This window comes from Pipra filicauda, unplaced genomic scaffold (assembly GCF_003945595.2).
Source record: "Pipra filicauda isolate LSUMZ 115617 unplaced genomic scaffold, ASM394559v2 scaffold505_size606005_pilon, whole genome shotgun sequence".
Taxonomy (NCBI): domain Eukaryota; kingdom Metazoa; phylum Chordata; class Aves; order Passeriformes; family Pipridae; genus Pipra; species Pipra filicauda.
The window spans coordinates 201,161-211,992 of NW_024104649.1; the positions used below are offsets into that span (position 1 = coordinate 201,161).

The 10,832-nt window shown below is 56.5% G+C and overlaps 1 protein-coding gene across 1 annotated transcript; it reads left to right on the forward strand.

Moving 5' to 3' along the window:
• Window positions 1-2,938: 2,938 nt before the first annotated feature.
• On the forward strand, window positions 2,939-10,155 carry LOC120324370 (paired box protein Pax-3-like). The gene is made up of 5 exons (XM_039386803.1): window positions 2,939-3,053; window positions 3,936-4,171; window positions 5,534-5,660; window positions 6,310-6,444; window positions 9,887-10,155. Exons 1-5 carry the CDS (start codon window positions 2,969-2,971, stop codon window positions 10,153-10,155), a joined length of 852 nt encoding a protein of 283 aa, XP_039242737.1. The 5' UTR covers window positions 2,939-2,968.
• Window positions 10,156-10,832: the final 677 nt, after the last annotated feature.

The following is a 10,832-nucleotide window of genomic DNA, read 5'->3' on the forward strand; positions in this document are numbered from 1 at the left end:
GGGCCAGGCATTCGTGCCTGATCTTTTTGCCTTGAATTTTTCACAGTTCCCGTGCGGGAAGATGAGGCTGTTTCATCGCGGGCCACTCGGTGTCTGGTAGCACAGGACCGCGAGGGCGAGACTAGGTGGGTTTCAACATCGCTTTCCCCTCCCTTCCACGCGAGCCCGGCCCAGGAGCCTGTCTTAGGGGAGCGGAGCTGAGCTTTGGGACTGCGGGGAGGCGCTGGGACGGCGGGATCCACGGCAGCCCCACGGGGCCGGACGCGGAGCGGGAGTCGGAGCTACTTTTGGAGCCGCCAGCCGTGTCCCCTGCCCCAGGAGCTCCGGCGCCTACGGAGCTCCCGAAACGGTTCCTGGCACCGGGATGGGCTTGCCAGGGCTGCCCTGGGCACGACTCTGGGCCCACGCAAATATACGCGGCACTCACACGAAGGCGCGTCGTTAAAGGAGGGGGGAAAGCAGCTGAGACACTGCCCAGGCCGGTTTTCCTGCCGGGGTGAGGGGCTCCGCTCCTCCTCCTCTGCGGGTGAGGAGTCGGGGCAGTCCCCGTTCGTGCCCCTCCTCGCATGGACGAGGGTTACAGCCCGAGCATCACGGTGGAAGGGTTTCTGGTCCCACTCTCGGAGCCGTAGTACCGGTGGGGAGAGGGGCGGCCACGGGGACGCTGTTGGCACCGAGTGCACTTCGTGCGGCCCTGCTCCCCGCCGCGGGGTTCCCAAGCGCGAATTAAACCATAAGTAGTTTCGTCTCTTTTTCTAATAACACTTCTACCGCCTTCCTTTCTCCAGTAAAAGACGCGTGGCGAGTGGCACGGCGCCGTTGGACGGTCTGTGGAGCGGCGGAGAGTGCCCACTGCTCCGGCCGCCGCTCCGCCGGTGCTTCCCCGGCCGCCGCCGGCGCTCCGCCGCCCGGTTCGGCGCGGGTCTCGCGGGGCTGGGTTTCCACAGGGCTAGCTAACAGGTTTCTCAAAGCTCCGGCCATCGGGGTGTTTGTAGAACACAAAAGCTTTGTGAAATACACGCTGATTTTTACTGCGTGCGAACTTTTCCTGCCAGCCTGTTCCTTGGGGTGCGGGAGCGCTCCCGGGCAGCACCCGGCATTAGGGATTATTTGTGTGCGTTTAAAAAGCGAGAGAAACCGCTCGGTTTGGTGGCCGGGGTGGGGGTCTGGAGAGAGCGGGACCACGGGCCAGAGGCCTTCCTGGTGTGCGGTGAGTGCCGGTTGTTCTGCGGGCCCCTCGCCCCACATTGCAGAGCGGAGCGCGATGGAGACTCCGAATTTCCCCGGGGGCCGCTGTCCCCGCCGTGCTGCTGCCGGTCCCTCAGCGGCCGGTTCTTTTACAACTGCGGCTCCGGATTTCTGCCTAAATAAGGCGAACCGCCGCCCTCCCTGGGACCAGCACCGGCCCCGCAACCATCGTTCGGCTCGTTAAGGGAATGCGGACTGGGAGCACAGAAAACATTTCCCCCCCTCATTTTAAAGGAGGAAACCTGAGCGATTCCCATCCTTTTGATTGATTAATGTCTTGAATAACTTGAAGCTCGGGAGTGACAGTTCTTGAATAGACGATTGCAAATAAAGAGCCCTGTGGAAAGCTGGGCTGGCACTTCGGAGTGTAAAGGAGGCGAGTTTGCTGGCACTTACCAAGTTATAAATAAAAGGCCGTGCACAATGGTACCTTCTCTAAGGACAGACAGTCTTTACAACACTCCTGGCGTCATATCCTGCTGTGGGCACTCCAGCTCCGAGGCAGACTTTACCTCTTTTATTTTTCCAGCAGTTTAGTTTGAATACTACAATAAATTCCTGGGAACAAATGCTTGTTAGTAAGACTTTAACACGCACCGCCTCGCACCCATACACTCCCGCATATAAGCGCTCACGCACACGCGTGAAACGCAGAGACACTCTTGTCCCATCGGTTTTTGAAAGCAGATATCCCACCGGACATCTCACTGGTAGCTCTCTCTTTCAAAACCGTGAGCACCGTCTGTTCCGGAGATGCTTCTTCTGGACGCGAGAGATTTCGGTTCAAAGTAAATGAGTAGAAAGAAAGAATGAGGGAAGAAGCATTTTTTCCTTAAAATGAAAAAAACAGGGAGATTGTTCCCCCGCCCCGCCACCACTGGTGCTCGGGGAGCGGAGCCAGGAGAAAAAGCGCTTCATGGCAGCGAGGCGGGCGCTGTCCCTGCGGGAGTCCCGCAGTGACACGGGGTCCTGAGAGATGCGATGTCCGGGCCGCCCCGGCTGATGCTTCTCTCTGCGATCCGGGGCGGCCGTCGGGGGGCACCGAATAGATTCCCCGTCGCCGGCTGCGCTTTGCTTGCGGCGAGAGGGCCCAGCACGGCTCTGGCAGTGGGGTCAGCGCGGGATGTGTCTTGCCGTGCCGTGTCGAACCGAAACGAGCCGGGTGGGGTCGTGGCGATCCGTGGGGTGCCGGGGCCGAACCGAGCCGGGCCGGGCCGTGCGGTGCCGGGGCCGAACCGAGCCGGGCCGGACCGCGCGGTGCCGGTGTGAGGGAGCCGCGGGTCGGGGCGATGCGGGAGAGCCGCCCCGCTCGCCCAATCAGCGGGGGCGGCGCGGCCGGGCCGGGCCAATCGCGGCGGCGCCGCGGCGGAGCCGCGCCGGGCACGGAGCCGATAAATGGTCCCGGCCCCGCGGCCGCCGCTCCCGCCGCACCGGGCACCGCGCTGGGCACCGCGCCGCCGCCCCCCGCCCCGCCAGCCCGCCCTCCCCGCGCCCAGCCGCGCCACCCCGCGGGGCTCCGGCCCGGCCCCTGCCCTCCCGGTGCGGGGCAGCGCGGGTCACTGACAAAGGGGCAGTGGCGGAGCTGCCTCCTCCCCGCCCCTCGGCGGCATCCTCCACCCCCTCTGGGACCGCTCCTGATTCGGCGGGGACCGCTGACAGCGCGGGTCTCCCCTAGATCAGCCCTCACCTGGATATAACCCTGTCGGCCGCTGCCGCCGCGATGACAACTCTGGCCGGAGCTGTCCCCAGGATGATGCGCCCCGGGGCCGGGCAGAACTATCCCCGCAGCGGGTTCCCGCTGGAAGGTAAGGCCGCGCTCGGGCTGCTCCGGGTCGGGAAAGGGAGAATCGCTCCGTGCCGGGACTCTGGGACAAAGCGGATCCCCTGGCCCGCCAGAACCGGCGCACGGAGGACTCCATAACAGCCGCCTGGTTTCCCCCGGGTTGTCAGGGCAGGGGTTTTTCCCAGGACGGGCAGGGCTTGGGCCGCTGCGGGCCGGCGGCTCCATCCTCGCTCACTGAGAGCGGCCCATCCCGGGAGCGGGAGGAACCGACAGGGAGGCCGGCAGCGCAGCGGGCCCCGAGTCCTCTCTTCAGCGGAGTGAAAGGGCGGTGGTTTGGGGAGCCCAAAGTTTGGGAAAAAGTAAGGGCGAAGTTAGAAAAAATAACTAAACTCAAATAAAAGCCATGTAAACGAAATCGAAAGGAACTTTAGAACCGTGGACATGTCCCAGGCGGGCCGGGCTGCTGCGAGTGGCCGCTCTTCCCCACGGCAGCGACGGTGCGAGGGCCGCGCAGTGCCGGGGACCCTCAGGCCGTGCCCGAGGGAGGACGGGCGGTGCGGCGGCTCCCACCGCGCCGCCGGGGACACCGCGGCCTTCCCGCATCTCTTTCCCCTTCTCCGCTGGAGTCGGGCGGGCTTTGAAAGCCAGCTCGGGCGCGAGTGCAACAGGTGAAGCCTGTATGTGCCCGCCGCCCTCCCCTGCCCGCCGGGGTGGTGGCGGGGGCTCCGCGGGAGCTGCGGGCCCCGGGCGCGCTGCGGGGCGGCTGGGCGGGCGGGAGAGAGTTGCTTTATAGAAAACTAACGACAAAACCCCCAGTAACAACAACAACAAAAAAAGACGCAGCAGGATCCGAAGAAGACGTTAACGCCGTTTACTCCCCTGCCTCCCCTCCCTCCTTTTCTAGTCTCTACCCCTCTAGGCCAGGGCAGAGTCAATCAGCTCGGAGGAGTGTTTATCAATGGCAGGCCTTTACCCAACCATATCCGGCACAAGATAGTGGAGATGGCCCACCATGGCATAAGGCCCTGTGTCATCTCCCGCCAGCTGCGAGTGTCCCACGGCTGCGTCTCCAAAATTCTCTGCAGGTACCAGGAGACGGGCTCCATCCGGCCGGGGGCCATCGGCGGCAGCAAGCCCAAGGTGAGCCCCTCCTGCCCGCCCGGAGCCGGGCAAACCCCGGCCGCGGTGGAGGGGAGCGAGGCCCGACTGGGACACGGCCCAGACTGGCCGGCACTGGAGTTTGCAGGCGGGACGGCAGCACCCGGGAGGGCCGGGGGTGGGCGTAGACACGCATGGGGCACAGCACCCTTGCCTGTTGCTCACAAACTTTCCGAGGTTTTACAAAATATCGTTGGAGTTCGCGGAAATTAGATACTTTAATTAAGAAAACTCTATTGAAAAACAAATCTCAAACGAAACTAGGGCGAAAAGGGTGTTATTTTGAGCGCTTGGCTGCCCAAAGCCCCGCATGCCCTACACTCATCCCCGCAGGACCACTGGAGGGCTCGGCACTGCGGGACGGACCGGGACGCGATCGGTCCGGTGAAGGGCTGGCACAGCGCGGCGGGATCGGGCCCTTCCTGCTTTCGGTGCAAAGCGCAACAAAACGACCTGTATTTCTGTCTGTCTCCCTACCGCTCCTTCTCTTGCTCTGTTTACTTTTTCTCCCCGCTCTAAAGCTGCGTGTATTTATAGCCACACCGCCGAAAAGTTTGTGCTCGCAATAATGCAGACGAATTCTTGTCCCAAGATTAGCCTTCTCCTCTAGCTTTTCATTCCCATTAAAGAAAACTAAAGGCTTATGTTTCTGTTGGAAATTGTTGCTAGATTTTTTCCCCCTTTGTTTCTTCTAAAGTAGTAATGCCCGAACTTTTCCTCTCGGTGTTGGCAGTAGATGTAATTTTTTATAAGCGTGTTATCCGAACATAAGGTTGTTCCCAGACCGGAGACCGTTCTTTTGTTTGATTTTAGCTTTATCTTAAAACCACGAGGCCACCGAAGGAACCTTTCGGTACTCGAACCTCTCCGATTTTTTTTATTATGCTGTTTTTTTGTTCGGCGCCGCAACCTTTGTTGAGCCGAAACTTTACTAACCTGGGGCTTCGCTGCCCGAAGTCCTCTGCTAATCGCGACCCAGAATTTACCCGGGACTTTCAGCTCGGACGCACGGCAGCCAGTGCTGCCTAATTCGGGTTTTCCTTGCCGAGGGCTCGGTCCCACCTTCCCAGTAGCCCCGGAAGACTTACTGCGACGTTTCGTTTAACGCGGGGACTGCTTGTCTTATGCGGGCCCGTTATTACCTTCTGTGTCCCCTCTGATTTTACCCTGCCCGTCCTCGGGTGTTTTATAACGGGGTTTCTAAGCGGGGCCGGTGTCGGCTTTCGCTGGCGGTGGCGCGGGAGGCCCCGGCCGCACCGGGGGTCCCGGCGGGGCACACCGGGCTCCCCCGACCGCCTCTGGCCCTACAGACTGTGCCCGCTCGCCTTGTCTTTACTGAAGCAGGTGACGACGCCGGATGTTGAGAAGAAAATCGAGGAATACAAGCGGGAAAACGCGGGCATGTTCAGCTGGGAGATCCGGGACAAGCTGCTGAAGGACGGGGTGTGTGACCGCAACACGGTGCCGTCAGGTACGGGGCGGGGGGCTCGGACGCGTCCCGGAGGGTCGGGGGCAGCCCGGGGGTGGGGGGGCAGCCGGATACCCGGGTGAACCCCGACTCCCCGGGATCGGAGCCCCGGGCCGGGCCAGCGCCCACGGAGCGGCTGGCATGTCCTGGGAGGATTCCTGTGCTCGACGGGGTGTTTTCAATTAAATTGTAATTTCATTCTCCTCCCCTCCACCTCCTGACGCTTCCCCGCCGTCCCCGCCGGGCTGCTGCCGCAGGAGGGCTTGTGTCTTGCCGGAGTCCGGGAGCTGGGAAGTAGGAGATGGGGAACAGCTCCCTGTGCCGGTGGATTACTTGTGGGATGGGGCGGGGGGGCACATGGAGCCGAAGCAGTATTTGTGCGGGTGTCCGCGACCTTTTCTTATCATCCACCACCCGGGCTCGGGGAAAAAAAAAAAGATACTTGAGAGCCGCTGTGCCCGCCCTGGAATCCGGTGCGCGACGATGCTTCGTGAAACCTCGCGGGGAGGGGAGCGGGTCGCTGCCTCCCCAATGCCCCGACTGATGGCGGCTGCGGGGCGCGGGCAGTGGCTCTGACTGGGGGCTCGGCTCGACCGCCGCGGGGGGGGCTTCTGGGGACGAGCCGCTCACAGCTCTGCACTCCCCCCCGAAGTGAGCTCCATCAGCCGCATCCTGCGGAGCAAGTTCGGGAAAGGCGAGGAAGAGGAGGCTGAACTGGAAAGGAAGGAGGTGGAGGACGGCGACAAGAAGGCTAAGCACAGCATTGATGGCATCCTCAGTGAAAGAGGTAAAGTCCCATTTCCCCCTGCTCTCCGTAGGGTCCTGGGATGGGGTAGTACCAGTCCCAGATGCTGGTCGGTATCATTCCCCTTCTCTCGGAGGTTGTCCCGGGGCCAGTGCAGCGGGAGGTGTAGGGCGAGGGGCTAGCCCTAATGGCATGGCTGCCACGTCCCGTCGCATCCCGTTCCCCCGCTGGAACGACCCGACAGTGTGCAGTAATGGCGCGGAGGTGGGAACGAAGATGGGAGTCAATGCGAGTTTGGCTTTCAGTAACCAGGGAGCAGGGAGCGTTGGAGCCACCACAGAGCTCCCCAGTCGCAGCCATGCAGGGGCTCCTTTCCCAAACCAAGGAAAAGGCCACAGCTGCATAGAAGGGGCAGTTGTAGCCAAAGACTGCGGAGCCTCGAGTCTTTACAGTCGTGAACAGGGCGGGGAGCCGCACGTTTTGTTTTTTCTGCTGCTAAAACTGCTGGGAAGAGCATGTGTTGGTGCTTGGCCAGGGGCTGGGAGGAGGTTGCAACCTGAACAAGGCGGAGGTGAAGGGCTGCTCCGGGGGGACAGCTGCTGCCCCCGCCGCGGCCATGCCCGGCTCCTGGCTGGGCCAGGGTGCAGGGGCAGGGCAGGGCCCGGCCGGCGGCCTCTGTGTGGAAGCCGCTGCCCAGCACATGCACAGGCACTGGAGAAGGCGAGACAAAAGTACCAAATGAGCTGGTCAAACATTTGTACAACTTTTCCAGCTTTTACAAAGAAGGCCTTCTATACACAATCTACACTTGGAGATGAACTTGGAAAACAAAGAGGGGGGAGTCCATTGAAACTCACACTTTGGCTTTGCACAGACAAAGCTTCAGCTAGCAGCAGCTTGATGTGAACAAAAGAAGGCAACCTTTTTATAATTCAAGGAGAAAAGAAGAGAAAACAGCCCCACAAAAGGCTGAGAAAAGACATTATGGGCTTGCAATGAGGGATGAATTATTCAATGAGCCCCTAATAGCTGATGCTCCACGCAGTTTTATGGACTCTCCATCGTGGAAAAAAATAGCTCTTTTTAGGCAGAAAGTGTTTCTAGAATTTCTAGGCATCTGAGGTACTGGTGCCATCCAAGGACAACTGGAACCCATTCTTTAACAGTAGGAAATGTCCTTGGTTTTTAGAAACAAACCCCTAAACTCTCCCAAAATATAGTTTTCAACTCTGTTATTAAAATTCTTAAGAAACTTCATCTTCTGTGTGTCTGTGTTTGCGTGGATATGTGTAATACAAACACGCAGAAGATGAAAACTAAATACGAGATTTTTAAGGCCAGAAGACACGATTTGATTGCTGGTCTAGCTGCCCCCACAGGATAGGTTCAGGGTTTCCTCCAGTGTCTCCTTCAACAGAGGATTGCTCCAAGGGGGATGTGCATCAAGGGAAAAATAGCTAAATTCAGTGTCCTACTTGTTAGATAACTGGTTTTGCTGCTTTCCTGAATTTCTTGATAGAGATTAGAAACAGAAGATAGTGAGCTTTGATAATATTATTACTTTATGGAACAAAGAGCAATTAATAGAGACAACAAGAGAAAAAATTTTGTTATCAATATAACCCATCCCTGTTTGTCTTTGAAACAATCTTCCTCTTCTTTGACTCTCTGCACTTTAAAGGGGGGCTCCTGATCTATTATATATGGGTGCATGTCTGCTTCCTGCCAGCCCAATGGAATGCCAAAATTTTTTCTTGCAGGAAAGTCAGTGATGCCTTGCTGTGAACAGGGGCTCACTCTTGCCTCCCAGTTGTACGAGAAGGCTGCATTCTGTCCCTGAATGTATCTTCTCCTTCACTATCTGTGGATGCGAATGTCTTACTTTGCCTCTTTTGAGTTTGATCAGTAGCAAATTTCCCTTGACTAAAAGGGGTAGTGTAGCCCTACCCTGCCCTGGGCAAGCAGGTTTCTTCTGCATGAACGTGACCGGACAGTTCCGTGGAAACAGCAGCTTTGATAATCCTGTCTGTTCTGTGACAGTGCCTGGGAAGGTTTGGCAGTTGGAGGGAGAGCGTGCTCTTTCCCACAGCAATGCTTGCTCCCCCTCCCTGACTAGCAAGCTGTTGCTTAATCTCATTACTGGAGTGGCCAGGATGCTGCAGTGTGAGCGTTCTGCTGCTCCAGAAAAGATGTATTGCCATACTTGTGCCTTACATGTATTGTAATACCATAGGAACAATACACTGGTGAGATCACTACATGAAAAAAATAACCATAAAAGAAGTCTGCCACTACTTTCTGTATCCAATCAACAAAAAAAGGTTCTGCTTCAATGCCCACTGCCAACTGAGAAGCTTCAATTTCACCCCATCTATAAAAATCATCCTGCCCTCTTATTGAAATACCTGGCAGTGCTCCTAAGGATTTTGATGCTGCAGGATCATATTTGCCAGTGCCCACTAGCCTGGCTATGAGGCCTGGTGTGGCCGAGGGTGCCCGCTGGCAGCGCATCTCAGATGCCCTTTCCAATACTCGGGTTGCTTGCAGTGTTTCCAAAGGTTATCCACGGGCTGTGCAGCAAAACTCTCGTGTGGTAGCTCAGCACTGAGTGCTCCACATTACGGAGGGAGAAAAGTGTGAATCTTTTGCAGTATGTGGAATTTTTATAGCTCTGGTCTCAGGAGCTTGAGGTGTCCCAGAGCACGGGTGCAAGGGAAGGCTGTGGGATAGATCAGAAAGCAAGTCCTGAGGCTGAGCACAGAGCAAAGTATTGCTCTTCTGCTCAGGAGCACACATAAGTACTGGATGTTTGCTGACACTGCCTGAAATGCCCTCCTCACCGTGGACCTTTGGGTGGCTCAAGGAGTGGCATTTTTTCTGAGGGCAGGGATAACAATTGTCATTTTAATGGTAGCTAATTCAAGATTTAGAGAGCACTTACAGCAGAGTGGGATTAGAGAATATAGAAACATGATATTTTTGAAAAATGTGTGATAGAAACAGTATATTGTGTGACTTGGGATTTTTCCCACCACTTATATAAGTGTAGGTAAACTTTGGTATGCCCCGTGTGATTCTGTTCCAACCTCTTTGCAGACACTTAAATATGATTCTCTCACCGGGGTTTACAGATGCCACACGTGCAGCCCTGTACGTGCTGTATTTCAGCATTTCTGTTTGCATCACCCTCAACCCTGATTTTGAGTATATGTTTAAAGAAAACCTTGACTGCCACAGTGTGTATGTATCAGGAAGCTGGTAGTTCTACAATAGCACATCTGTATTTCTGCATGCGTGATAATTTTCTCTTAAAGGCACAAGCCATAAATAAAGAACATGAGAAAGTTTTGTGCCTTTATATGGCACATCAGGGCTTATTTTTAGCATAACCGCTACAGAAGAGGGAGTCGCTTGTACCTTTGGTGGGAGTTATGTGTGGTTTGGTTTGCTGACTAATCTGATAACTCCCCCCTTCATAAAATAGCTGTTGTTTTCCGGCAGAAAACAGTGGCTTTCAGCACTCCAGTGATGGGGTGTAGAGCTGGTCCTCGGGCCGCTGTGAGCGGGCGGTGCGGGCTGGGGCTGGGGCTGGTGCCGGGGCCGGGACCCCCCCGCCTGGCCTCAAAGGGGGCCTCTGTTCCCAGCCAGCGGAATTGGCCCCCGGGCCCTGTCCTGGCGGATCCTCCCCCAGTCATGCGCACCCGTCCAAAAAGGGCCCTACTCATCCCAAGCCTCTACCCTTGGCTGTACTGAGAGCAATTCAGGCTACAGCAGACTAAATTGCCTCCTTTATTTTCTTCTTACTTTCATCTTGGACCAAACCCTTCCCCCCTCTCCCTCCCCTTCCTCTTTTCTTTTTTTCTGTGTGCCTGAGGCTCACATTAATACAATTTCAGCACCACCCCTATTTTAGTGTGTGTATGTGGGGAGTTTGAAGGGGGAGAAAGAAAAAGGACCTTAGCACAAAAGCCCTGCTCAGCAGCTCGAAAGTTCAAGCTGCTGCTGCCTCTCTAGCTGTGTGATGCTTTTCCTGTTTGTGAGTTTTGGGAAACATTTTTGCTTTGTACTGTAATGGAATTAGAGGACAGATGCTGACTGTAAATGGGACACGCGACTACCAGCCCCTAGCTTAAATATTTAGATGCAATGTTACAATTACTGACTTGATGCACAGGCTTTGAAGTGGTGGCACACGATCTAAAGGGTAGCTCAGGCTAGATGGGCTGGCAGATGTTTTGATTAGAATTGGTCACTATCATGCAGCCAGTTATTTTTAGACTGCTAAACTAATAAAGGCAGTTTATTAAGGGAGGGGATTAACATGCAGGCACCAGATATCAGTTTGAGTCATCCCATTCATTTCTGTATCGTAGACTGTTGGGTTAGTGGCTGGAGCTTGAGACAAGGCAGATGCTGAGTTAGATTTTGGT